Genomic DNA, 27,902 nt, shown 5'->3' on the forward strand with positions numbered 1-27,902 from the left:
CCCTGCCCCTGTAGAAAGCCTCTTCCCCTCCCCCCTCCTGCCTCTCTCCCTCCCTCCTCTCGCTTTCTCTCCTTCCCTCTCTCATGCAGGTTTATTTTCGGTGGAAGTCTTGGACATTAGCTGCCCCGCCTCCATAGTCACTGTACAACTTGCCCAAATTCCATTATCAACTACTATTCTGTGCAGAACAACAGAACCCTCGGTTCTTCGACTAACTCTTTGACTCAAGGGTCAAAGCCCTCAGTTAAAAGAAGTGAGTGGGCTGAGGGGGCCAAGAACCGCTTAATAAATCCTATTATTTGGGGCATGTTTGTTTATTTCAGAAAAAAATAGAAGCAGGGCACAAGTTTGATGGTGGTACCAATCGAAGAGTAATGAAAGCAAAAGTCGTCAAAATTGTTGGTGTTTGACGTTATCCAGAATCTTAATCCACTTGCACCTGGAGAAAGTATGGAAAAGTGCCTGAGGCCTGAAGCTGAAAGAGGCCAAATAAGAATAACTGGGGAAAATATGCAACAATCTTAACTGTTTACAAACACAAGCCTACTGCCTCCAATACACTAGGTACAGTTGTAATGACTGTACTGTCATTACAACTCAAATACTGTTGCCTATTCTTGTCAGGGTCCCAGGAGTCAGACTGTTGGTGGGGGGCTCGTACTGTGCAAAACATTTGCCACACACAAAATTTTGCACAAATCTGAACGCCTTATTGGCTGAAAACATGTCTCACAAAGCCAACTACCCAATATCAACTAATAACAACTACTTGAATATTTCTGTGGACCTGGAAGCTTCCAAAGTCACACCGCTGCATTTTAAGAAACTTAAATGTGTGACTGACTGTGTGATTACAGACACCTGTTGAAACAGGCCTAGAACATGGGCCACTATATCTCTATGCCCCATGGCACAACTGGAAATTTTAACATTTTGTTTCAGTTGAAGTCCATACAATGACATTCCTGTTGCCAACAGGTCTGAGGATTGGCCAATTTGAATTTAAATTCAGCATGTTGCTTTCAGAGCCTCCACTTCTTTTTCCACCCAACCAGGGACCACCAGAGGCACTCTCACACAGACATGGCTCTGATAAAGAGGCTCTTAAACCCTGAGGAAGTCTGTGTTAGGTCTTTCAGGGGGACAATCCTTACGTCTGAATACAACCTTGAACTCGGACCCCCCCTCTCTACCTCCCCACTCTCATTACTGGACCCAACCCCACCCGCCCCCATCTTTTGCCGGCTCACTTTCTCTGGGGTCCTTCTCTTGCTTTTCTCTCCCTCCCTTTCAGAAGTTTGTGTTCAGTCCTTTTCCACTGGGGAAGTCCGGGCCGTCTCTCCCACAAAGCTGACCGACTCCAAACGTCTTGTCTGCGAAGCTTCATTAGAATTCATTTGTTTGAACAGCTTCAGTTTTTTTTCTTATGTCGCTCCCTCTCTTTGTCCTCTTTTTGAGCCTGGGGAAATGCAGATTAGCACACACACATACACACACATCCTCAACTTCACCTTGAGTGACAGGTTCAGTTGCATGCACATGTGCCCATGTGTGTCCTTACTGCATCAGTTTTAACCAACTCTGGTTTCCATGGCTGTCTTCTCAATGCACCCACAGGGCAAAAAACTGATAAATGATGGGTTCTATATGAACAGACCAAAAGGTTCAGTGTAATTCAAGACCAAAAGGCATGTTCACAATGATGCCTATTACTTTGGTGCTCCGTCACTTCTGTTAGAATAGATTACTGTGAATTACAGCTGATCAGATTACCCTGGGATTCGATGTACAAAACCAACACTTGCATTAGCAGACAGCTGCTGGAACCAGATGTTACACAGAAGTGATTTTCCAGTAAAGCACAACACTTCAGTCCAGGAAACTATTTCCAGTGTACAGTATGTATAAGTGGGACAAGAGAGGGTCAGCATGGAAACACTGATGCAGAGCAGAGAGAGAGCGGGAGAGAGAGGAGTGAATAATCGGTCAACTGACACCAGAGAACTGAGACAGAACGGGAAGAGAGAAGAAAAAGAACTTACCAAGTCATGTCTGGCTGACTTCAAAGTGCCATGAATGACTCAGACCATTTACTGCTGGGCCCCAGGTGTAATGTAACGCTTTACAATAACAGCAGAAGAGCTCGTTTACTCTATTTGTGGTCTTGGGGGTCTTTACGGCCTCAGAAATCATAAAGAGAAAGTCTGATTTTATTAACAAAATTAAAAGAAAAACACGGAATGAAATAATAAGAACCACAAATGGGCCGTGGGTGTGTACGATTTCGACGCATTTAGTTATCCAGGCTCATGAGAAGCGCCGTTCCTCTCTTGACCCAGTGGTCTGGAGGGACAGATCCGGATTTCAGCTCAACACCGATCACAAAAGACGGTCGTCCTGCTCCTCCGGAGCGCACTGGGAAGTAGTAGCACGGACACAGGTACATGACTGAGAACACACACAAGAGGTGAGGAAATATGGCTTAGTCAGGGGAATTAGAAAAACTAGGGCTGTGATTACACATTTTAATCTGGTTAATCACCAGGTAGCTGTGGATTAATAGCAATTAATCATGATTAATTGTCATATGATTGTCCAATATTCACAATTAATACAGTCATTTAATATATTAGGTCTAAAGTTCCTAGCAATAAATTTTGTAACGGTGTCAGTCAACTGGCTGGACGTACAGTTCGTGCCATATAAAAAACATCTCACCCTTGCCCATCTTCTTGCGGTTTTCCACAGGTTTGAAGTGAATGGTGGGGACAGGACAGTACATCTGCATGGGTTCAGCTTCCACCAGACAGGAGTTCTTTTTGTCCCAACCAGCGCCCTCCAGGAATAAACCACGAACAAACACTCCATCCTTGAAAAGCATGTGAAGAGAGAAACCGTGAAATTGAGAAGAAAGGCAAAAAGTTGAAGGCATGTGAACAGTTATTTTTTTGTTCAGCCTTGAAAAAAGGTTTTTTACTTTTATCTGGGTTAGGAGGGCACAATTAAAAATTAGACCAAAAAAAATGTAAAAAATGAAGACGTGGCAATGAGAAAAGATACAAAAGAAAACCATAAATCCAGTAGTGGTTAAACAGGGAAATGGGAATGGGAGAAGATTAAGCTATGACTGAAAAAATCATATTTTTCAAGTGGAATGTTAAGGGGTAAAATTAAAATGACATAAAAATGGCCAAATAATTTAAAACATTTAACCCAAAGCCAATAATTAAACAGAAAAGACTTAGAGAGAAACACAAATGTGAGAGGAGATTTGTTGAGTGTTACTAAGTGATGTGTTGCTTTGAATTAAAAAAAAAGGGAAGGATTCAGTAAAAAGAAAGTTGGACAGCTTCAGGAAACAGGAGTGACAGCAGGCTTATGGAAAGCTTTATGGAAATGTGTGTGTGTGTGTGTAGAGGGAGTCACCTTAGGAGGACAGACGAGGCTGCTGTCATCAACAGAGGACACGATAAACTCCCAGGACAGTGTGTCCACGGATGTCTGCAAAAAACAGATTTGAAGACAGTTACATGAAGGGCTGATAAAAAAAGTCTTTCTCTGACTAAATAGTTTTTCAACAGTTCTATAGAGTGGTTTAGAATGGTTTCTAAAAGCACTACATGGAGTGGTGGAGTTGTTTGGCTGTGAAAGGCACAGATTTATGTTTGCACTCAAAGACAGAGGGAATAGAGAGTTCAGCTGCTCTGCTACACAAGAACAGAAAAGGACTTCACTGTTTGCATCAGCAAGTGGTTTTAACTGTGCATTAGGTATATGCTAGTGATTTCCAAAGTAGGGGGCGCAGGCCTGTCCAGGCGGCAACAAGGCAAGTTAATTTGAATATTTAGTTTGATCTTGTTTTTATTATTTTATTTACTTTAACAAATTTGAATTTAGGTTTGAACAAGGTTCAATGGAGATTTGAAGCAATCGTGACAATAATGATAACAACACTGCAGAAAAGGTTTGGGAACCACTGTTGTATGTAAAAATATGACCAACTGAAAATGAATAAGTTAACAGTGAAAATCTGCTTCAATTAAAATGCACTTCAGATTAGGTGTACGATATATTCCTTTCTTTCTAGTGTAAAGTCTTACATGATGCTGTCGTGCATAGGACTGCAGCACGGCAGTGAGGAAACCATTGGGAAAGGTGAAGCCGGAGAGCCAGAACAGACAGGGAGGCTGGGTTGTCTCAGCCCAGCGTGCAAACTGATCGACTCGCTGGCAAAGATCCCTGGTCCAAGCTGCCAGGGGCTTCGACGATGGGTAGGTCTGGTGGACAGAGAGAGGGAGAGACAGAGAAACAGAGAGTGAGAGAGGGAGACAGAGAGAGAGGGGAAAGGCTAATCAACAGTCTTTCCATGTGTCCAGCTGTTGGCAGCTATACATAATGGGAAAAAGCTCAGTCAAATGCATAAACAGTGAATCTGCTGAAAGGCCTGGAAGTCTCACAATCAAAGAGGATGTGGAGGAAAGGGTGAAAAGGTCACGGTCAATAAAAGATTATGTTTTAGTCGGACAATGCAGAACATGACAATAAGTCACATGGTAACTCTGTAATTCTTTAATTAGACTAGTGTTTTTATAAAGCTGCTCCATATGAGTAACCAACCATAAAGTGTCCAAATACACCTTGAAAATTCCACCAATTTCAACATTTCTATTTGTTGTAGACCAAAAACAAACTGTCCAAATGGAATGAAATGAAAGCTTTAATCTCTAAGCTGTGAAAATGTAAGACAAAGATTGTTTCTTTCTTTGAGTCAAGAGAACTCATGATGTTGAGAGGACCAACAAAAACATAGCAATCAACACTATTCCCAGCAATCTGCCTTACTTTATTTTCTAATACAAATAGAAAAATGGGAGAACTGTTACTTGGCAATCAGAGTCACACTCATCTTCACCCAGGGCAACATCAGCCAGTGATAACTGAAAGACTGTATAAAAATAACTACTGATAAATAACCCTCTGTGTTTTTGATGGTTAGTCACAACTATTGTTCACTGCTGCTCAGTGTTCCAACCAAAATAATCTGAATGTATCTGGTGAAGAAGCACATTATTAAAACAATAACTACTTTATTAAACATACTCATTCAAATTTGATTTAACAACAAACAGTAATAAGGATTGTCTGGATCTGGTCCATGGGTCTTGGTCAGAACACACCTGATACGTATGTCCCATCAGTACACGTGTTTCTATATTCTGCCGAAGTTCTAAGTACAGGCAGAGGCTACTGCACTTGGCCACATGCAGTCTGGACTGTGCTGTGTGTAGCTGTCGGCCTACTTCACTCATGGCTAATGCACAAACCAATAACTCATCCCATGTGTCGGGTACACAAAAGACGTTTTCAGTACAGGGAGAGCATGTTTGCCAGCCCGGAGGCAGAAATGATCTCTGAATCGTCAGACATGTGAATTCAGTATGAATGTTATGTAATGTGGACATGGACCTACACACACACACACAACTGAGCTTTAAAAACACCAAAATGGCCAGAGAGTGAGCTGAGACCTAATGACAGACCCCTATGTCAAGGAGGGACAGATACATGGATGTAGAGGATGGGCAAAGTAGGAAGGCAGGGAGCCTGTTATTGCTGCTGGGACCAGATGTGGCATGAAGAGATAGAGGGAATAGAAAGAACAGATGGGAGATGCCTAAGGAATGAGACTGATGAGAAATAAAAACCAAAGTCAACAAACAGAGAAAGAGAGCATGACAAAGGCAATGAGAAAAGGCAGAGAGATGGGTGAGAGCCAGAAAGAAAGAGGGGGAGAAAATGGAGGGGAGACAGAGTTGTCTAGTTTACAAGTGGTCAGGGTAGGTTCAGCTGGGGGCTTCAGCTTTAATGGGTTTCTAATACCCAAGAAAAGACACACACACACACACGCACGCGCGCACACACACACACAGATGCTTACACAGTACATCCAGCAGTAATAAGCTCCTGGCTGGAGCACAATGGGCTCTGGGTGTTTTTAGGATTGTGGAACAGGCCTTGGAAGGTTTACTTTCACTGACAGACACAGACTTTGTTCAGACACTGAGGGCCGCAGTGCTGTATGGTCCACCTGATCAGCGGCTACGCCCAAACATACACACACACACACAGATCCTGCATGTGCTTGACTGCTTTTATGCACAATACTGTCATAAGAAGACCAAAGACAAGTGAAGTGAAGCGACTTATTGCAGTAACACATGTACAGATAGAACGAGACACACACACATGTATGCACGTCCTTGAAAGGTAGCCAGAATTTTTCTGGCCTCTTGAACTCTGGTGACAGCCGCCTGTGTTCTCTCTCTCCACTCTAAAGAGACATCCAGTGATAATGAAGCCAGGACACAGCATTTGGACAGAATTACAGCTGGAATCCCGCCACAGCCCATCACTGTGTGTGTGTGTGTTTGGCCACAGAGGATATTAAATGTGTGTCTGTGTGGTGAGGCACAGTGATACACAATTACACATTTAATAACTAACCACTGAGTCAGTCCGGCCTACACTGGCAGTGAAGAGCAGAATCGGTTAGTGCTGATTAGATCACAAATTTTAACCAAACAACACACAAAAACTCAGAGTGTAAATCTGAGACTGGTCTCCCAGTGAATGTATTCAGATTGTGTCATGGAAAAATAACCAAGTGTGCGTCTACAATGAAACATGATCTGACAAACTCGCAGGGAAATATTTGGACAATACCTGACTACACAGCAAAGTACAGCCAGACTTGTAAAAGCTATTTTTGTTTTTCCTGTTTAACTTGGAAGCTTTCATCCCTGGCTACCCTTATCAAAGCATCCCTTAAAAGTCCTTTCTTTATTCAGCATACTTCGGCATGCTTTTTAATCTGGTGGTATTCCATTGCACTTGGTGCCATTTCAATGTAATTGATCTTTCACGGCCTGCTTTCTACCATCTAGTCTGAGTCCGATGGTAAAAAGAAAGGAAGATGACTGGCCAGGTCTCACTTCTTATTGGATCTCACCTTCCATATCACAAACAGAGTGTACAGGTCCAGCATGTCTCCACTGACTTCTCGGAATTATAGCAAATGTCAGGTTCTAAACACTGCGAGCAGCAGGGAGTAGGCAAAGCTAATAACAATATTTTCTGGCTAAATTCGCAGCGAATGTAGGTAAATGTGATGTGGGACATGTGTGAGTGTGTGTGTGTCACCTTCTCCCACAGCGGTGGTACACGGGCTTCATGGATGCAGTGGAAAGTCTCCTCCAGGCTGGGTGACATCACCACTAAGCCCTTGATCCCTTTTTCCAGTTCTGCTAGCGACAGGCTTAAAAAACAATGTACACAACACACAGTTGGTCTCTGATTGTAACCACTGAAAGTAGCTGCGCTACTGTGAACACAGTCATCCTATAAAATCACTACGACAGCACGATCAATGTGCTACAGCTATGTAGAACACAAAGACAGATGTAAGTCGACTCTGAGGTGACCTATTATTTCTATAGGTTATCATAAGAGAAACAACATAATAGTAATAATATATAATTATTTGTTGTGACTGTCTGGACATAATTAATTAATTAATTAATTAATTAGAACTTTATTGATGCCAATTTTGGGAAATTCTTGCATTAACAGCAGATCTGCTGTTAACAGGGTGCCCCCTGCAGGCACCAAGCATGTTGTTCCTCTGGGAATTAATCCCAGGACTCTCCACTATCTGCTTTAGACGCAGGTGTGCTAACAGCTACACTATGGTACTGACAGCAGGATAGTATATCAGTGATTCTGACAATGACAGTATAACAACTAAAACACAGCTGCATAAAGTCAGCTCAAGAAGAGAAGGGCCAGAAAAGAAAGAACTCGTACATGATGGTGTCCAGCAGAGAGTTGTATCTGTGAATTTCCTGAAGCAGGACAACATCCAGAGGTGACGGGTTTTCCTGGAAGAGTGTCTGTGTCATCTTGTAATCAATCAGAGCTGGAATCTTTCCGCGGACCTCTGCCAACAGCTCTAACACCTACAAGCACCACGGAAAATTGTTGGAATTCACACGGAGATAGTTTTTCCGAGGAGGAAAGTGCACTTTATCCCTCATCTTACCTTATCCTCTCTGCTAGGTGCCCGCCCTGCAGCTGTGGTGCTGCTGACCTGGGGCTGTAGGGAGAGCAGGGTGTCAAAGAGTGTCCTGGTCTCTGCAATCTGACTTGCAATGTCTGCATTGGGGTGCTGGCCAAACACTTCAGGGTGCTCTGTGGATGGCAGCGTGCTGATGAAGTCTTTGTAAGAGGACTGGGCTCCATCACTGGGGATGTAGTAGGACGTTAATGAGGACAACCTGACAGAGAGGGGAAATGGACAGAGAACAATATGCTTGTTAGAGGCATAGGTACAGGAGAAAACTTACACTCTCTCTCTCTGACACACGCTTCTAATACAATTTATTACATACATGCTGTAGAATAATGTCTTTATCAATAACAATACTACTAATAATATTAATAAAAACACGTTTGTTGAACAAATTATCAAATGTTTGTAGTCGCGCTGTGACAGGCTAACTGTTGCTTGCAAACTATTCATTCGACTTTTTTCCACATTATCTATTTGTAAAAATGCTGCTACACTGTGGATGTCTTTGAAATTTATACTAACACTAAATGTAACACTCAAAAGTAAATAATATTTTTTTTTAATTACCGGACGTAGACTTCCGAGCACGATATTCGAATTTGTTTGGGGGTTGGGATAATCCAAAACAGTGAAACCACGGGGGTGTTCTAAAGACAGATTGTTACCTGTAAAATGGGGGTGCTCAAAAACACCCCTATATCACTTGGGACTTTCCACTACGTGAAACGTAACGAACAAAATGTATATATATAAATAATAATAATAATATATATTAAAAAATTAAACCAATCACAATTTCGGTCGAACCAGAATGTACCAACCCGTGAATCGACTGAGATAATACAGCTCTACCGTGTAATTTTGTGTAATAATGCAATAAAACAGCAATGAGAAAAACAGCCTAACAGTTTTACCAGATGGACAGCTGCAGGAAGATGTAGTCCCCCCACTGCGCCTCAAGAAACATACTGCCTTTCAATACAACAACAACAATCACCTTACTACTGTAAGGATGAAAATCAGATACCGTGAATCTCAGATTCATGCAAATTTATATTTGAACAAAATATATAAAATTAGTAAGGCCATTTTTAATGATGTGTAATTCATATATTTACAGCTGGTTAGTGATGTGACGTTTTGCTCTGTTAATTAAACTCGTCAGTGTTGAAGAGACGCCACAACATACACACTTCTTCTGCTGCAATCATTTTAATGTCCACTTGATGGCGCTGTTACTCTGCGACTAAAGAGGGAGTTTACTCCAGAACGTATTTTATAGCTGTGTCGTGGCCACAATGAAAATATCTTACCGTAACACTACCTAGATGTATTACCATGATATATAATTTGTCAAAAAAACAAAACACCAAAAAACAAAACAGCAATCAATCTTTAGTGGTAATATTTTAACATCCACATCTTGAATACCTGCCGAAATTGAACCAAAACTTTTTAAATAACATGTAGTCTAACTATAGTTTTTTTCCCCAACAATTTCTATAAGATTGCATAAGATTTGGTGAACTAAATGTGTCTGTGTGTGGGTTGGTGTCTCACTGGAAGAATGGCTGTGTAACGGCAGCGTCACAGAAGTAGTCATTGATGTACGTCGTCAGCAGACGTCTGTCCCACTCGTCTGTTACGTGACCTCCATAGTTGACCCCTGCAATTAGATACTTCAGTGCATCCCAGGGAATCTCCTCGTACTCATCCAGGTACAGACTCAGCAGGTTCTCACTCACCTAGATGTGGATATAAAAACCCCAAACAGAAACATAAAATAAATGTAATGGCACGTGAGACATTAGCACATAGTGAATAACAGAGAAGCACAGACCTCAAAGTCAGAATAGCGAGACATTCTCACAAAGTGAATAAAAGAGAAGCACAGACCTCAAAGTCAGAATCATTGAAGCCATAAACAATGTTCCAGCCCAGCTGCAGGAACTTCTTCCTTTCCAGCAGGATGCTGTGAAAGAAGCAGAGGGAAAAGAGGAGCTTCCTGTAGAACAAAGGTCTAGAGCAGCGGTTGAACTGAGCTTCTGGCACCAGCTGGTACAAACGCTTCATGTTAGCTTTTACACCCTGAGGACACAGGAAACGAAACGACACGTTTGATGCAGTTCTGTTAGGTTACCAATGAATTTGATGAAAAACTTTTACCTAAATAAAAAGATTTTACCTAAGATATATCGTACAGACTAAGCTGAAAAGCACGTTGGTATTCATTTGTCAAAAAAATATATTTGGACATTTAGCAATTTAGCATTTCAGAATAAAACTGGGTGCTGTAAAAATATGCAAAAATGTAAAATGCTAATAGTTCATATTTGGAATTGAGACACAATAATTCATCATTGTGACAAAGTTGGTGGTAAAAATTTAAAGTCACGTACGGGCTGGGAAATAAATCCCAGAACGTCTCTTCGAGGGCGTTCCTTACCTTTGGTGGCTCAGTGGTCATTTTGATGCCAGCCTGCAGTATGGTGATAGGAAACCCTGGGTGAGGTGAAGAGCTGAGCCACAGTCTGAAGTCAGAGTGTGGCTCTTGAACTTGTAACTGCTCCACCAGCTTGTCCAGTTCAGGCATCCATGAGAGAGACAGGTGGCAGTTGGCGAGAAAAACCCAGTGACCTTCACGGAGAAATGAACAGTGCTTCAAACAGACTTACATAGTCGTACACGTGTCTGTCACATTTAGCTTTTGGGTGAATAATAGGAGAAAAGACATTTTTGTACCATTTTTGACACCCTCTTCAATCATGCTCTTGGCGATAGGTGCCTGTCCTTGGCCCAGAGAGAGCGCGTGGAAGTGTTTGCTCATGTCACAGGTTTCAGCCAATTGCAGCAGAGCCGCAGTTGGGTCCACCCCAGGAGAGAGAACAAAGATCAGAGGAGTCCTGCAGGTGGACTCTTCCACAACCTGAGGAGAGGAAGGAAAAAAAAATACAAGGAAGAATTTGTTTTTTCTGTTGAGCAAAAAGGGCAACCCTCAAGTTCTACAAGGAAGAATTTGTTTGAGCAAAAAGGGCAACCCTCAAGTTCGCGAAAATATAAGGTTCATGTGAGCTGCCACTTACTGCTTTCATGTCAAGGACAGGAGGCTCCACAAAGCGAGGGCCCAAGTTCTTAATGATGAATGAGGTGACACAGTAGGGGACACGGTCCTGACGCAGAGATCGCACAACCAGCATCTTCTGCAGGTCATCACAGCTGTTTTCCCAATTAGCTAAAACAGACAGAGAACACAAAGTGACTGATGGGAGCAGAGTTTACAAGACTTTTTTAAAAATATATTTATTACATCGAAGACATTATCGGTCAGTCAGAAAGTTGAACATAATTTTTTTTTTTTCATAGCATCCTACAACGACTGCATGGATTGAGAACGATTATTGGTTAGTGTTCGGGTCTTAATGTTCTTTCTGTCTATGAGAAAATGACATGGGAGTTGTTAAAAAGACAGAGAAATGTACTATCTATTCAGGTCAGTGGTCCCCAAACTTTTTTGTACCAAGGACCGGTCAACCATTACTGCGTACCAGTAATACCACACCATCGCTGAAGGATCATTACCTTTTTTGAATAAAACATCTTTTAGACTTTATTCTGTTAGTTTGGAGTCTGAATGACCTGTTATTTTGATTACTTTTTAAAAGAAAACAGTAAAGAGATTCTTTTGGAAATAAGTAAATTGGTAAAACTGAAATATATTTTTTCACTGTGTCCCACTGCGGTCCAGTACCAAATGACCTACAGGCTGGCATCGGTCCCCAGACCAGGGTTTGGGAACCCCTGATTTTGGTAACATTTTAATTTCTTTCCCAGAAACCCAAATTATTTTTTTTATGATAATTACTACTTTTAGTATAAAGTATCGACGCAATACACAGACAAAAAACTCCTTAAAATGTACATTATTTAAAGTGTTTTCATTATTTAAATAAAATAAAACAGAATCCAGTCTAGTATTAAGCTCACTAATTTTAACTGAGTAAAATTATTTTCTTATTCTTCATTCATTTTACTTCACTGTAGCCAACCTGGTAATGCAGCATTTTCCGGATCAGCACTAGTGAACCAAAGGTTCCAGTCGTCAGGGTGGTCTTTGAAAGAATCCATGATACCGTGGAGGTTGGTCAGTTTATTCAGTTCAGTGATGTTGTCCCAGCAGGAGTCTGTCAGCCAGTTGTTGCAGGGGTTGTTCATCTGCTCCTCTTTGTCCAGCACCTGAAAATGTTATTTATGGAAGTTTTATTTTATAGAAACACACGAGAGTGGACAACAATAGCAATAAAGCACCAGACATAAATCATGATTGTCGAATAATCTGACCAGACTATACATAAATATATGCTTACGAGGAGAGGAAATGTTGCTACATCAGGAATTTAAATGAACAGAACTGTAGCTGAGGGGAAGTACACTATTATTTAAGGGACTGCGTGTTAAAGGAAGCATATAGTAAAAAGCTCAGCAAAATGTGTGCGTGTTTGAGCTTTTCTTACAAGTCCTCCTCTGAGGAAGAAACTGTACTCATCCACGTTGAGCTTGCCAGCCACCTCCAGGATTTTGGCACACATCTGGAAGCTGAAGAGAAGCTTATGGGCCTCAAACAAACCGCGGCATGCGTACCTGCAGAGAACAAGGCACTGACTTAGTCAGACCCACCAGAGCCCAGAGACTGCTACAAATAACCCTGTCATTTACAGCAGAATTGATGGAATGGAAATGGAAATTGGTGAGAAAATCTGTAAAGAATCGTATCGATAAGTGACGTTGATAAAAGAATCAGAGTTGATAAACCCCTAGTGTCAGTGCTCACCTGTACACTGCATATGTGTGGTATTCGTTGAGGTTGTTAATCCTTTCCTCCAGCTTGTGGCTGCGCTTACTTTTTTCTATGCTAAGATTGAAGAGGTTGACGTAGGCGTCCAGTGAGAACTGGTACATGGGGTCAATGCGTCCCATGTCATTCAGGATGAAAAAGAGGATGGAAGCTCGCTGAGCACATAGACGGTAGGCCTGCGGGAAATTCATGCTCTGGTTACAAAGTGAAAACTGCACAACGAGTATCAGCAGTATAAATAGAAGAGTGAACACAGTCAGTAGTGCTCTGTCCTCTCCCCTCCATCCCTGAACCTGACCTCTCTGGCAGAGTCGATCTTGATTTCAGTCTGTTCGCTGCTCTCCAGCTGCTCTGAAACTTCAGTGGACGTCACCTTAGACGTCTGCAAGGTGTTCACCAGCTGCACGTCGTCCAGCAGTGAGCCAGTCGCCTCGTTCAGCAGCCTGGTGGAATAGATGCGAAGACAGAAATGCAGAGAACGGAGGTAAACACAATTTACCAATTTTTAGGTTTTTAGGAACGCATCAAGCACTGCCTTTTATACACTGATTCAAACAACCTGAGGATCTCATCCTCCAGTTCCTGCAATCTTCTCTTGCCAGAGGCAATGCTGATCACCAAGGAATCCTTCTGTTCTTCCAGCTCTGGACGCTCCTTACGCACAACAATACCCAAAAGTTGGGCCTCCAGCCCCTGCACAAGAGCATGTACAAAAATGTAAAAGTATCCATGAGACTTGGTACAGGTAAAAATACATGGGTGCAAACACACCTGTTCTTTAACAGCAAAGTTGACAATGGTGGTCTTAGTAGAGATCTCTGGAGCGTAGTGGGGGTTTGAGAGTTTGGTGGTGATGTAGAAACGAAACTCTGGATTGTACTCCACCTCCTTATCACCCAGCTTCAACATCAGTCTGCCACCTAGGAAAACGCATTTAAACTTGAAGTGAATGGAGTTGAGGAGTGACGCTGTAGCTGGTGTGTATCAGAGTGTGTGTGACCTATTCGTGTCAGGGACTTGTTAAGGACTGGATTGAGAGACGGGTCCAGGTTTTCCTGTACATTCTGCAGCAGAACAGGATTCCCAAACTGAATGGCAGTCTCCAGCACCCGCAGGAAGTCTGGCATCTGAAAGTCGATGACTTTCAGGCCCTGCGTATTTCAACACATGATCACAGGAGTGAGAAAAAACATTTTCATTTTACTGTATATAAAACCAAGTATTCGTCTTAAAACTGTTGATTGGAGCCACTCTATGTGACAACTGATTACATTATTTTCCATTCTCCAATAGTGAAAATTCACTCAATTTAAAATTTCAATTTAAAATCAGACTAAGAATGGCTGAGCCAACACCCACTCTTTTTATCTCCATATTTTTGATCCACTTCAGAGCTTGGCCTTGAGGGTCCACCATCAGTGGCCAACTACAATGAAAAAGAGTTCCAGGTCAGTATTATGAATTGTTTTACAGTTGATCGAGAGATTGTAATCCACACATATTGTACCGACCGATTACCACGTGTAACAATCACTCCGTTCTCAGTGGAGAATGCATCAGAGGGCAGACCCTGAATGTTCCACTCCCTCACTGCCGTGGGCTTAGACAGAAAAACTGCAAAACTGAACCCAGGGGTGCAGGGGATCTCAAAGTTTTTCACCTAAACAAAGCACAAAGCAAGAGCGTTGGGATGCCCTTCCTGATGCAACACAGACTGTATGAAGTTTGGCACTTGAACCCAAAACCTTGTGCGGGGCACATTGTGTGTTTTGTCGTCACCTCATTCATCCAGATGGAAAGCAGCTCATCTCTGTAGTTGGAAAGAAACGGTCCCATATAGGAGAGGAAAGAGGCTGCAAGGAGACAGTCCCCTACCAGGTATCCCATGTTCTCTTCAAGACCCTGAAGTAAACACAGATACATAACACAACTGTATTTGACCTGCACGTCCTGGGTCAGGTGTTAAATATGAATCAGATCAATGTGCTGTAGATTCTGGTGTTACACTCGTGTTACAGCAGCAACTTGTTTGTCTTACAGCAGCTCTCTCTTCCCAGCGGACTCTTTCTCCCGCAAGTCCAGTCACCAGTTTGTCAGCTCGGTCCAGTTTCACCTCCATCTCCTCCGATTTCTTCCTCAGATTCTCTTTCGTGGCCAGTTTCTCCTCGTGTTGCCTTTTCAGCTCTTCAAGCTTCTCCCCCACCTACTCTCACATGCACACACACACACACACATCATAATGACCGCGTTGCATTTAAACTCGAGCGACAATGTCAGTGCAACTGCATACGTCTCTCAGACCTCTCTGAGTTTGTCCTGGGCCTCAGCGAGGGCAGCCTGTTTCTCAGCCAGCTGAGCTGTGGCTGATTTCAGTTGGAGCCGCTTTGGTTCCACCACCCTGTAAACACGGCCGTAAACCTGGAGGAACAGTATAAACACATGGAAATCCATTTCTTTTGGGGAGGGTTGCCATCCTTTTCTTTTGCCTTGTTCTCTCTGTACTAACTGTGTGAATGCCCTGGTTAATATGTTTCTATAGAGGTGACAAGCTCTTACCTCCATTGCTCTCACCCACATACAGAGGGACTTGGCAGCCAGTGACACTTTTCCAATGACCTCTGGCTGGAAGTCATCTTGTTTGCAGTATTGACCGATCCTCTTCAGCATACGGTCGGATATGTTGTCCTTATCGTAGTTCACTAGTGTTTTGATGAAGCTGGGCTCACCTGACAGAAAAAAATAAAAATAAAAATCTTCTTCTTTACCTTACTTGTATCTCTACAGAAAATATGTCACTATGTCTAAATTCTGGATTTTTAAACAGATCTATTGAATCTGACAATTGTAGAAAACATAAAAGTAATAAGTATCACACATTCCACAAGGAGTACTTGGCAGAGGCAACAATTTCTTTCTTTAAGTGCTGACAGGCATCTAATCCCTGAGTTTCAGTTGTCTTTTAAGGACATACATTTTGATTGAATATTTGTATTGAGAAATCAGTGTAAAACAAAACCTGTCTGACGCTTGTTTTACTCTCCCGTAGGGAAATACTTCTTTCCACTTGCATCATCTTGGCTGTGGGTCCACTATTCAGTCTGCTTGTCTGTTTTTCATTTGTTTTTTAAAAACATTTTTCACATTAAGCTTGCTCTCCAAGAGCCCTAGAGTCGCTGTCTCTCACCCAGCTGTCTCTTGGCCTCAGCCCATGTGGGTTCCTTGCCCAGCAGGGTCATGACAGCCTGCATCACTGTCTCCACCAACGCTGGTGGATGACCATACGACTTGATCTCCGTCATGTCTGTCTTATTCAGAGATTCCAGGGCCTGTGTGCACAGAGAGAATGCAATGCAAATAGTGTAAATGTAAGTCATATCTTATGGCTGTTGAAGTGGTTAAAGTTTCTGGATAAACAAATATGAGTTTTGTAAGTTTAATGTTTTATTTTTTAATTTTTTTTAAAGGTCTACTTTTGTTTTGAAATGTCAATCATTAAATATGCATTTACTAAGTTTCTGCCAGTAGGAGGCGCTGTGAGATGGCAGGGTTCCAACACCTCACAGCACAAAACTCGCTGAGGTTTCTGTCCACCTTTGTCTTTAATATAAGAAAATCCCTATTTCATAGAGTCTATGTCATATCTGTGTTTCAGCAGTAATTTCTGTTTCTTCTTCTATGATCCTAACTGTTGGGTGTCAAGTCGTGTTACAGCTATATTATCACCATTATGCTGCTGTTAAGTGTGATTAGGTAAAACTCATGGTAAAACTCATGGTAAAACTCATGGTAAAACTCATGGTAAAACTGGTAAAACTGATGAACATTCTTTTTTTGTGCCTTGGCAAAGTCCTGCGACCTACATGTTGAAAATGCGTTAGTTTAAAGAGGCTGATAAGTAATGGCTAGATTATTGATATTAAATATGTACAAAGGACATAAAAATGTTTTTCTGACCAAATATGTTTGTCTTGATTGGTACAACGTTTCTCTGAAAAGAATAAAGTGTGTCTTAAGTGACAACAAATACAGTCAGATAAAACTGGATAGCGTGTGGATCCACATCAATATTTTTTATTTTTGTCTATTTTAGCAATAAATATTGTCCACAGGTGAAACAACCAGTTCCAGGCTACAGTTTCACACACGATAATGAACAAAATAGCAGTACCTTCATAGCCTCCTCCAGTGCAGGTAAAGCCTGGTCCAGGTCTCTTTGTGCATTCTCAGCCATGGCTTTACAGTGTAATTCCTCAGCTCCAATTTTGTCACTGCTGGCACTCACAGCCTTTCAGCACAAACATGGACTGTTGTCAGATGTTGTGATTCAATCCAAAACGTAATTTATTCCACTAGTTCAGGTCCAGTGACTGTGAACCATCCCAAATTACCTTCTGTTGTTTGTCAGCCTCGTTCTTCTGCTGCACAATGACGGACAGGTACTCGTCGCACTGTTTCTGGAACTCTGCCACCTGCTTCTTGGCCTCCTCCAGCTCCACAGACATGGCCTCCACCTTCTCGCGGGTGTCACTGATCTTGAAAAGGCCGTTACGCAGTTTGCACACCTGCTCCCCCAGCTCACTGCGTTTCTCAGCCAACAGCCTGGACACATTATAAACACATCAGCCTGCCTTCAAGGAATCAATAAGACAGAGTTATCTAAAACCCTGAGGCGACAATTATAAGGCCTGAATATATGATATATGAGGAAGAAAGTAGGGAAGGATTCCTACTTCTTGTATCCAGACACCAACTCCAGGTAGTTGGTGGGAGTCACATAGTTGTGTCTTTTCAGCTCCAACTTCATCTTTCTGGACACCTCAGCCACCGACTGGTGTGTAGTCACAAAGACACTGGCAACCTTTGTCTGGATCTGTACCATTAGGCAGCAGATAAAAAAAAAAACATAAGGAAGAGTCTAATCATCAACAGAACTAATGTCAAGACAGTTTGTGTGGAATACTAGTACATAATTTAGTGCATATTAAAGCATTTGGGTGGAAATAAACGAAATCTGTTGAAAAGAGTAGCGTGTGAGGAGGGTGCAATGCTTAATGCACGTCAGTAGCACCTGGTGGCTGGTGGATTCAAACCTGCGACCTTCCGGACACAAGGCCACTTCCTTAATCACCAGGCCACCACTGCCCAGCTATATCGATACTGGTTGATATTGGAATCATAAATTAAGTGTTATATCGGACATCCCTAATATTGACTTCTGAATTCTATAGCATTATGTGAACACAGAAATACTATATGTGTATGTGTGTGTGGCTCACCCCCTCCATTGAGCCCAGCTCCAGTCCATCCAGATACCTCTGAGCCACCTCCAGCAGAGCATCTTTGGGCCACTCACAAAACCAGTCTATGGTGGTACAGTTGACGATCGCTGGGTACTGAAGGAGGCGGTTCCTGTTGGCAAATGACGGAAACTGTTTGCACTGAATTCATATCCTATTTGTTAATACGATGACCTCCAGGACTGCCCCGTAGACAAGCATAGTAACTACATATGAAATAGCACAGATGCACTGAGCTGACTGTGAAGGAGCATAATGAAAACACAATACACCTGGACAACTCTTCAAAGACATTTGAATCAACACTGGTTTCATCGTGAATGCAAATATTCTTGCTGAGATTTGTCCCTCTACAGTTGAGTACGGCAGACTCCACTCCAGGTTTAGAGAGCGAGTAATTAGGATTAGCTGTTTAATTGGTGCAGCACTCTTCCCTGAGTTTTGGCATTGAGACAGATTGTCTCAATGTGACTACCGGTCAAAAGGCCAAGGTCTTACTCACTGTATTTTTAATGAGCAAATCTAAATTTAGAGGCAACATTTCTGAAGGCTTGTCCATTATAAAAATGTCATATTAAAACAGATCTTGTCTAAAGATGTGTTGTATAAAAAGTTGGTTAATGTTTTGTGTTTTCAGCCGTCACACGTGTCATCTTAAATGTTTTATTGTGGAACACTCTCTTTTTGTGTCTTTACATGTGAACATTAGAGAATTATGTTTTTGATAGGTGTAAAATGTCTGTCTAACCCGTGTCACATGTACTACAATACTACAGTACGTACTCATACTGCAGGTTTTAAGTGTATAAGCAGAGCTGATCTTTCAGCTATGAGGCAACCTCCAATAAAGGTCGCAGTGTGAACCAACTGTTAAACATGATGTACTATTTGAGAGAGAACGCTGTAGGAACCAGTGAGTGAGACTACCTGAAGGGCTCCCCCACTGGGCTCATGCACAGCACCACATGCAGGTTGTTCCTGACTCGCTCGATCAAGTAGCTGAACAAAGAGTCAGGAGTCTCTGCCATCTTGTCTCTCCTGGCGGATTCTGACAGAGCATTGCAGACCTAAAGGCACAGTAACGTATTATCAGAACTGAAATATTATTTCTAGCCTGATAAAAACTTCAACAACCCAAAAGTTTAACATGAATTAAAAATAGCAAGTGCTTGTTATTAAACCTGTTTAATCAGACGACTGAACATGCACATGCAAACCCCGGTCCGCGGACCAATACTAGTCCATAGGTCATTTGGTACCAGGCAGTAGGACACAGTAAAAAATGTACTTAATTTTAACTAATTTACTTTATTCAAGGAAAATCCAGTCATATCCATTTACTTTCTTTATTTAAAGATAATCTGGCAATATTTAAAAACAGGTGGTACTGGCTGACCAGTCCTTGGAACAAAATAGTTTGAGGGCCGCTGTTATAGATGTAACTACTCCATAGCAGACTAAAACATGTTTCTGCAATTGATTATTATTTATTCAAGCTACAAATATTGTTCATTGCTGTGTAATTAAAAAAAAAACCTCTGCTGCATGAACTTTATTAAATGCTTTTTAAGCTCCGGCGGGCCACACAAAATAGCTTGGCGGGCTGCATTTGGCCCCCGGGCCTTGAGTTTGACACATATGCTTTAGAGTAAGACAATTTTCATACCTCGACAAACTCATCCTGCTTGTAGAGGTTAGGAACCTCTCCAGAACTCAGAATGTTATTGATGTCCTCGAGGAAGGACTCATCGACGAGCTGAGTGTCATTGAACAGGAAGACAGTGGGCTTGTTGTCCACTCCTGTCAAACGGTACAGCTTCTTCATGTCTGAGCACAAGGACAGAGGGAGAGTGTCGTTAAATGGTTACAGGGGAAGTCATCCAAAAACATTTTTCAGCTGAAATACATTGTCCACTAAAACAGGAGGCCGTGTTTTGATGAGGTTACAACAGTGCACTTGGACTCACCTTCCCTGAACTCTTGTTTGCGATATTGCTTTGTAACTTCCACCTGAAACACCTGGTAGTCGCAGATGTAAGCAGCCATCTTGGACAGGCTCTGTCTGCCTGAGCCGCCAATGCCAACCAGCAACATGTTTCCTCTGGGCTGACCGATCACACGGATCACACGGGTAACTGCAGAGAACACATTCATATTACTCCCAATTAAATGACTGACGCAAATAGTGCATAAAGTACATAAAGTATATATCTAAGTATAAATTGCCTTAGTGACATTAGTCAAACAGAATTTAAATTTTTTATAATTGGTTTCAAAAAATCCTTCTTTTTTTCCAGCCTTTTTGAGCTACAGCCCATATGTTACATCTGAAAAAACCCCACTGTGCACTATCAGACAAGATGTCACCATACTTAAACTTAAACTTAACTTAAACATAAATGTATGTAATAAAATACAATGACCTTCTAGCTTCAATTGATTCAAAATGTGTTTACCAAGTGTAAAACCTGGCCCTGTTTAGTTGAACACAACACTGAAATAGTTGCAAAATTGGAGAAAGCCACACAGAAAGATCTTCAACACTCTTAGTCCATTTTTTGTTAAACACCCATTTGCTGCCACCTAGTGGAAGAGTATTTTACTGTTGTGCCTGTCACCACAATCAAATTATCATTTGCAGTAAATAAATAATATATTTGATATTATTTAGTTATTATATATAATAATAATTAAATAACAATATAATAATATATTTCAATAATTAATATAATTAATTAATTTAATTTATATAATTTACTATATATATAAATATATATAAATTATATAAATGTTTTTTATATAATTTAATAATTTATTAATTTATAAATAAATTAATAATATTAATCATTATTATGATATATATAATAATAATAATATATACTAATATATATATTATTTATTATTATTTATATATTATAGACCAATTAAGTGAAACTGGACAGTACGTTTGATGATCTCAGTGTTTAGGAATCACTACGGATCATACAGACAGTGAGCATAGTAAAGACCATTCAAATCAATGACGTAGTGTAGTATTGCACCAGAATGACTGAACAGAATGTGATAGATTACGCAACGTACTGTGTTCAATGGCATCTTGAAAGAGCACCAGGCTCATGGGCACTACGCCAGGTGTGAGGTTGTAGTCCTCCAGCTTGGTTTCCATGAACTTCTTGAGATCATTAACGTCCAGTAGATCCTCATACACATGGGAGTCGTTAATGAAATCCCCTGACAGACACAAACACACACACGAACACAAAGAACAATTCAATGTCTTCTTGTCACACAAATAAAATTACCAATCCCACCGTGAAATTAATGTTTTTGTGTGTACAGAGGCAAAGTTTTCTGACTCAAGTAACAAACGTACCAAATAATGGTGGCTGTTTATTGGTGCACATGCTGTGGAAGGTGAAGTCAAAGAGTGAGCCCAATTTCTCTGTCATCAAGGCAACAAAGGCTTCTGTGTCACTGTTATCTACCAGCCGATCTGAGAAAACCCTGAAAACACATCACACAAAAAATATCAACCAGAGTTTCCAGGAGAAAAGCTTTTTAATCGAATCAAAAACAACTGGACACAGAACTACTGGACCCCATCATGGGCTCCTTACTCACCTGAAACACTCGTGCACCCAAAGTCTTGTAATGTTGGTTTTCGTGTCATGGAAGTCTGGATGAGCTCGTAGTAAACCCTGAAACACCTAGTGGTAAATATAGAATTTAGCATTAGCATATCCAAGTGTTTTTAGGGAACTATAATAATCTGTCTCTTTACCTTGGAGATGTCTCTGAGGTTGAACAGATAGTGAATCTTGGCCGGAGTGGGAAGAAATTGTGCAGTAACAGCGTAGTACAGCTCCAATGTAGCTTGAGTCAGTGTGTCTCCAATGGGCTTCACCTCCTCCTTGAAGCCTTGCAGCTTTTGATTGATCATGGTGCTGTAGATCCGTCTGATCTGGGACTCCTGCAGTGAGATGAAAATCAGCCAGGGATGTTAGATCTGCCAGTCTGGATGTCAAAAAGGGCTAAACTGCTAATTATCGCAGAAGTACACCCCTGACTTTAACATTTTCATTTGAAACATAACAAAGGGACACACAAGTAAAATGTTTTTTTGTTCACGTATTGGAAGAAAATTCAATTTTTGTAGAAATGAGAGGCAGTCTCCTGGTTTATTCTGTCTATTGACAGTGAAGTAACAAATGGATAAAATAAATTTAAATAAATTACTCAAGGTAATACTGAGATAACATGTATGTCTCACACAAATAAAAAGAGTTTCATCATCGAATTATGGTGAAACCAATTGCAACTAAAAGATCCAGTTAATCCTGTTGCAAATGATATGTATTATCTGTCTTTATCCACATCAATTACTTATATTTATCAAGTTTGTTTAGTTCTGTTATTTATGTGCAGAAACCTACATGTGGAAAGGTCATATTGATGAGGTTAAATCGGCTCTGTAAGCGTTCAGAAATGTGTGTCCTCCCTCCACCAGGGGGCCCCATTGAAGCCAGCAAGATCATGTCCTAACAAAGCAGACAAAAGTGCACAAAAAAGGAACAAGAATTAGGTTTTTTTAAAAGTATGCGAGTCATGCACATGCGTATTTCTCACTTACTTTGACAAATTTTCGTGTTTGTTTTTGGCGGTCATACCAGAAGCCGCAGTCGATCCACAGTCGCAGCAGTTCAAGTGGCGGCTGCGAGCCGAAAAGGTCGTGTGCTGGCATGTTCAGGTCGTCAAGGAAACAAAGCAGATGCTTCCCACCTGCTGGCACAAACACGCCTTTGGTCCTCTTCTCGATGCGGCTCTCTATGATGGCCTGGATGTTATTAGAGGTGGTCTGTACAGGAATATAGACCACAAAAATACATAATTACAGCTCCTTATTAAAAAGTTAATCACATTTTGGCTGAGGAGTCTTATTCAGAACATTTCCAACAGTGTGATTTTAGAGAATATTAACCTAATATAAATATAATAAATATATATATTTATATTATATATAATATAAATTGTTTTGATTTTTTGCAAAAACACTAATTGATGGTGCATTAACATTACCTTAAACAACAAATCTGAAAAAAAAAGTCTAGAAACAGATTTTTTCTATTTTTTTAACTTTTGCATTATGAAATCCTACAACGAACCGAACAACAAAGTCAGACACTTCAGAGAGCACACACACCTGTGAGGACATGTTGACAGTGAGGGCCGCCCACTTGTCGTCCAGACCTTGCAGGACACTTTGAGCCACTGAGGTTTTACCCGTGCCCACTGGACCAGTGAGAAGGACTGGGTGCTGCTCCGACACCAGAGCCTTCACTAGAAAATTGTAACGCAGGGTGTCTACAGTAGGAACCATAATCTTATAGAACGGAGCACTAAGTATGAGAAGAGAGGATGAAGATGGAAACATTCTGTTATCTGGATTGCACATAGCAAGATTAAATGACAGAAATAAACTGATAAGATGAACAATATATCATTTCCAACCTTGTATTGTAACGCCAATCTTTTGGCAGCTTATCTTCAAAGGAAGCCCAGGTCTTGTTCTTGATGTCCACAGTGTATTCATAAATGCTGTCCTGAGACAATACATAAAAATGCAGAAATTCAGCAAGGTGAAAAAACATGGCAGAGGACATGTCACTATGTGTGAGGATATTTTTTTCCTAATTTCTCAGTGCAGGCAAAGAAAAGCTAAGGCTGAACGAAGACCTTGATGGGGAAGGTCCCGTATATTTCACGCAAGTATTTGTCCATCTTCTTGCGTCCATTTTCATCAACGCAGGCACACACCGACCAGATGAGGCTGAAGATAAACCAGAACTCCACCATCCTGCCCAGGCCATTTGTATCTGAAGTGTTAACCTGGTTAGAAATGCGCATTTGAACGCATGTGGTGGAGAATCAACAAAAACAGACTTTCTCTCTTGGTTAATAAACTCAATTTATGCACAAATGTTAAGGTAAGGTAAGGTAAGCAAGTACATTTGATGTTATTATTCAATCATATGGTTTAAGATGACAGATTACACTTGACTTGTCATACCCCGTTGGTGGATGTGGCCAGTGAGTCGTACAGACGGCAGAGTGAGATGACTCCGTTTAGTTCTGTGATGGGCACTGGTTCATGACAGTTGTTTTTCTTGAAGCTCAGCGTGCTATCAATATATTTTTCAAAAAGCGGCTTTAAATGGTCAACCTCTGCCTGAGGAGGAAGATATGGACGGATGAATAAAATACAACGGCCAAATGACGACAGCTCACAGAATTAGTGTGTTAGATGGAAGGTTTTAAAGATATACAAGACAATTTTATGTTAATTCAAAAAATTGTCTTAAAAATATTCTGAGACATTCTGACAGGTACCATGTGTCGCTTGTCCAGCCAGGACTGGACAAATGGTCTCCAGCCCAGGTCGGTGTAATCGTTGTAAACCATCCCACAGCGAGACACAGTCGCAGGAGAAGCCATTGCTAAGTTCTCCACCTCAAACAGCAGAGACACCTGTAGGAAAAGCATTTACACGGCACAGATATTTTACTGTGTGTTTCTATTAAGACTAAGAAGAATTATCATAGCACTAGAAAAAATGAAACATTGTTACTTTACTAGGACCACTGGGTGACTAACGGACGTCAATGTTGTGTTCTGTACACACAGTCCAGTGAGTTTACAAGCACAACAAAACTGGCAAAGTAATTCCCACTTGGAAAGTGGTAAACTTGGCCATGTCTTAACTTGTTTGGGAACACACACTATAATCCATCACACATTGTGAACATGTTCCAACATACAAATATTGTCAGTGGACATTATGACTCATAACTATAGCACTTTTATTCAGTTTTACTCATACCGCCATATTGACTCTAATACTTGTACACAGTCTTATAGGTTACCTTGTCATATTCGTTTGTGTCGCGTTCTCTCACCTGTTCGGGCATAGAGATTCTCTCCCCATTGATGAGTGTGAGGACCTTGTTGTCGTCCATCACCGAGTTCATGCTCTCGATCCACAGCGTGTCGACGGGTCCATCAAACACGATCCACTTTTCATCAGGCTTCTCATCTGCAGCCATCAGAGTCAGATTTTAAAACATTTTTTTAAACAACATGATTGGACAGTCATGGATAGTTAAGCTAGACTAAGCTAAACTAAGATAAATACATTTTTATTAACCCCAGGTTGGGGAAATTCATGTGTTTGAACAGCTGAGAAGTCAAATGGAAAGAGCGCAGTAAAAAAATATTTTTATAATGCTAAAGTAGTTTTGTCTTATCATTATTAGTATCCATTATTATTTTTGACCAAGGATTTGTGTGGTTATTGCGCCCTCTGTCATAATGTACATAACATAGTGTTAATAATGTATATCACAAGATGTTTAAATTGCTGGTTATAGTATACAAACCATCTAATGCTTAAACATTATTTTTTTAGAATACAAAATACACTGTAGTGTATTATTCCTGCTTTAAAATATTCAACAAATACGTGTACAAAGATTATATTTATCTCACAGAAACAAAATCTAACCGTGTTCACTTACAAGACAACACGTTTTTAACTCAATTGTTTCAGTGTAACTACCTGCACAGGCTGATCTCATTAGAGAGGATAAGACTCCATCAGTCCACTCATTGGTGGACAGGTCATTCTCTCCATACAGTTCACCCAGACTCATTGCTTTGGGATTCAGAGGATAATCCTGTAGTGCCCCAAAAACCACAGCATGAGGACGGGGTGGAAAAGTGGAACGGTGACAACTGAGTAGCAGATAATGACTACACAAAGAGAACTGTGCTAAAGAATGCAAACAATAAAACAGACTAGATGAGGTTATATTATATTTAAAGACTACATTTTTACAAAAAAGTTTGAATTTGTTGGCGCAAGAAAATAATTTTTACAAAGGCTTATTTTTTACAGGTACATGTCACAATTCCTTCCAATTAATGACAAACAACTTAAAGGTAATGCACTCGTGTTTATGTGTGTCTTTGAGTGCATGGAGTACAGTGCAGTACTATTTGCATGAGCATGTGGGTGAGTGAAAACCAGGAAGAAGGAGGCAGAGCAGCCTTTGAGTGATGACAGGCACCAGAGACAAACAGAAAGACAGATAATAAGAACCAGGGCAGATGAGGCTGACATGTGGAAAGGCACCAAAAATACATATGCAAGGAGCAACGTGGAAAATAAGAGAGCAGGAAAGGGAGATGTAAAAATAGAGAGGAGTAAAACACTAGAAAAAATATCCAGCTAACGTCAGGGAGACGTGATCTGGTGAGGGGCGTGTTTGACAAACCTGAGCCCTGAATTATCATAGAAGTTTCACTCTTAATTTTGTTTAGCTCATAATCTTGCCATATAGTAAGTATGCATTTTTATATATAAATCGGTGTTATTTTCTACTAATAAAAAGGAGACACCAGCCAGTTAAGAACTCACCTGAACTGCTTGGAAACCAGGTGCCCCCATGTGGTGCAGGGCAGTGAGGGCACTCTGCAGCGTCCGCCATGTGACAGTCTTACCACTTCCTGTCTTGCCCACCAGCATGGAGGAGTGTCGGGAGTTCTTGGTCTCGTAGAGTTGAATGACTTTGGTAATGGTGAATGGAGTGACCTGCAGACCTTTCTGACGAAGCTCCGTCTCAATGGATTTCTTCAGCTGCAAGTAATAAGAAGATTTGCATTTGCCTTGACAATCAGGTAAAAAAAAAAAAAAAAATTCAGGATTTTCATGGTTGATGTTCATTGTACACTTTTTCGAGGATTATTAAATCAGATTTTCTGATTCAAAACTCAATAACTTAAAAAAAAAATAAACACAAATTTAAAACACAAGCGTACATCATAATTTTTTTTATTTTAAACCTGGAATAGAAACCGTTAAGTTTTTCAGCAGCTTTTCCTCTAGCTCCATCAGAGTTTTTTTTTCTTTATGCCAAAACTTAAAGAACTCGATTTTAGTCCTGTGACAAGGCAAAAAAGACACAGGGAGAATTCTTCGAAGAAGGAACTCTCAGATGGAAACAGCAGTTACAGAATTGCTTTCACTACACAATGAGTGAAAAAAAAAAAAGTTTGTTGTAAAACAGTTCAAGAAGTGCCAAATTTTGATATGCATGTGAGATAAAGATAATATCTCACATGTAAAACGATGAGCAACCTGTAGTACAATGTTGGCGAACCTTAACAATCTGACTCTAGTTTTAATGAGTGCAGAAATGTAGCCGAGCAATGACACCAAACATTAGCCAAACTTTTTAATTTGGGGCAAAAACTGGCCATAAAGTCGTTTTTTTTGTTTATGTACTCTGACTCTGAAAGATTCAACAATAAAGTTTCTGACTGAGGTTTACCCACCTGGTCATAATCAATACTGGGCACCTCCACCAAAGGAAACAAGTCCTGAGTGATGCCATTGAACAGTGGCAGGTCAGGAGAGGTCAACTTGGCAATGTTCATGTCCTTCATAGCCATCAACAGAATCTGTAGACACGGAGACAGGGAAAGATTGAAAGCACGAGTTAGTTTAGAGTTGTTTTTGAGAGATTTTTTCTGTGGGAGAAGTTCATTTGAAAGGGAAGGTGTGCTTGTA

General features: G+C 40.9%; 1 protein-coding gene across 1 annotated transcript in view; it reads right to left on the bottom strand.

The window, feature by feature from the left end:
• The window catches only part of dnah2 (dynein, axonemal, heavy chain 2), a 244,229-nt gene that overhangs the window by 62,053 nt on the left and 154,274 nt on the right, over nucleotides 1-27,902 (bottom strand). Inside the window, exons 50-98 of the mRNA XM_025054624.1 lie at nucleotides 27,668-27,793; nucleotides 26,751-26,969; nucleotides 25,890-26,007; nucleotides 25,231-25,367; nucleotides 24,665-24,802; nucleotides 24,345-24,503; nucleotides 24,011-24,163; nucleotides 23,786-23,877; nucleotides 23,478-23,673; nucleotides 22,908-23,132; nucleotides 22,711-22,815; nucleotides 22,059-22,247; nucleotides 21,899-21,984; nucleotides 21,651-21,781; nucleotides 21,359-21,508; nucleotides 20,245-20,412; nucleotides 19,944-20,104; nucleotides 19,205-19,344; nucleotides 18,257-18,389; nucleotides 17,711-17,850; nucleotides 17,369-17,579; nucleotides 17,149-17,265; nucleotides 16,165-16,306; nucleotides 15,537-15,706; nucleotides 15,282-15,398; nucleotides 15,019-15,183; nucleotides 14,760-14,882; nucleotides 14,492-14,640; nucleotides 14,340-14,406; nucleotides 13,981-14,131; nucleotides 13,752-13,900; nucleotides 13,540-13,673; nucleotides 13,279-13,423; nucleotides 12,957-13,156; nucleotides 12,640-12,766; nucleotides 12,175-12,361; nucleotides 11,212-11,360; nucleotides 10,871-11,054; nucleotides 10,575-10,765; nucleotides 10,025-10,216; nucleotides 9,689-9,873; nucleotides 8,099-8,333; nucleotides 7,864-8,015; nucleotides 7,201-7,315; nucleotides 4,101-4,277; nucleotides 3,427-3,501; nucleotides 2,719-2,869; nucleotides 2,043-2,448; nucleotides 1,251-1,459 (exon numbers count right to left, since the gene is read on the bottom strand). Coding sequence (XP_024910392.1) covers nucleotides 2,294-2,448; nucleotides 2,719-2,869; nucleotides 3,427-3,501; nucleotides 4,101-4,277; nucleotides 7,201-7,315; nucleotides 7,864-8,015; nucleotides 8,099-8,333; nucleotides 9,689-9,873; nucleotides 10,025-10,216; nucleotides 10,575-10,765; nucleotides 10,871-11,054; nucleotides 11,212-11,360; nucleotides 12,175-12,361; nucleotides 12,640-12,766; nucleotides 12,957-13,156; nucleotides 13,279-13,423; nucleotides 13,540-13,673; nucleotides 13,752-13,900; nucleotides 13,981-14,131; nucleotides 14,340-14,406; nucleotides 14,492-14,640; nucleotides 14,760-14,882; nucleotides 15,019-15,183; nucleotides 15,282-15,398; nucleotides 15,537-15,706; nucleotides 16,165-16,306; nucleotides 17,149-17,265; nucleotides 17,369-17,579; nucleotides 17,711-17,850; nucleotides 18,257-18,389; nucleotides 19,205-19,344; nucleotides 19,944-20,104; nucleotides 20,245-20,412; nucleotides 21,359-21,508; nucleotides 21,651-21,781; nucleotides 21,899-21,984; nucleotides 22,059-22,247; nucleotides 22,711-22,815; nucleotides 22,908-23,132; nucleotides 23,478-23,673; nucleotides 23,786-23,877; nucleotides 24,011-24,163; nucleotides 24,345-24,503; nucleotides 24,665-24,802; nucleotides 25,231-25,367; nucleotides 25,890-26,007; nucleotides 26,751-26,969; nucleotides 27,668-27,793 — 7,281 coding nt within the window. The 3' untranslated portion in view covers nucleotides 1,251-1,459; nucleotides 2,043-2,293. The remainder of the gene's footprint in view (nucleotides 1-1,250; nucleotides 1,460-2,042; nucleotides 2,449-2,718; nucleotides 2,870-3,426; nucleotides 3,502-4,100; nucleotides 4,278-7,200; nucleotides 7,316-7,863; nucleotides 8,016-8,098; nucleotides 8,334-9,688; nucleotides 9,874-10,024; nucleotides 10,217-10,574; nucleotides 10,766-10,870; nucleotides 11,055-11,211; nucleotides 11,361-12,174; nucleotides 12,362-12,639; nucleotides 12,767-12,956; nucleotides 13,157-13,278; nucleotides 13,424-13,539; nucleotides 13,674-13,751; nucleotides 13,901-13,980; nucleotides 14,132-14,339; nucleotides 14,407-14,491; nucleotides 14,641-14,759; nucleotides 14,883-15,018; nucleotides 15,184-15,281; nucleotides 15,399-15,536; nucleotides 15,707-16,164; nucleotides 16,307-17,148; nucleotides 17,266-17,368; nucleotides 17,580-17,710; nucleotides 17,851-18,256; nucleotides 18,390-19,204; nucleotides 19,345-19,943; nucleotides 20,105-20,244; nucleotides 20,413-21,358; nucleotides 21,509-21,650; nucleotides 21,782-21,898; nucleotides 21,985-22,058; nucleotides 22,248-22,710; nucleotides 22,816-22,907; nucleotides 23,133-23,477; nucleotides 23,674-23,785; nucleotides 23,878-24,010; nucleotides 24,164-24,344; nucleotides 24,504-24,664; nucleotides 24,803-25,230; nucleotides 25,368-25,889; nucleotides 26,008-26,750; nucleotides 26,970-27,667; nucleotides 27,794-27,902) is intronic.

This window comes from Cynoglossus semilaevis, chromosome 1, assembly GCF_000523025.1.
Source record: "Cynoglossus semilaevis isolate Cse_v1.0 chromosome 1, Cse_v1.0, whole genome shotgun sequence".
Classification (NCBI taxonomy): Eukaryota; Metazoa; Chordata; class Actinopteri; order Pleuronectiformes; family Cynoglossidae; genus Cynoglossus; species Cynoglossus semilaevis.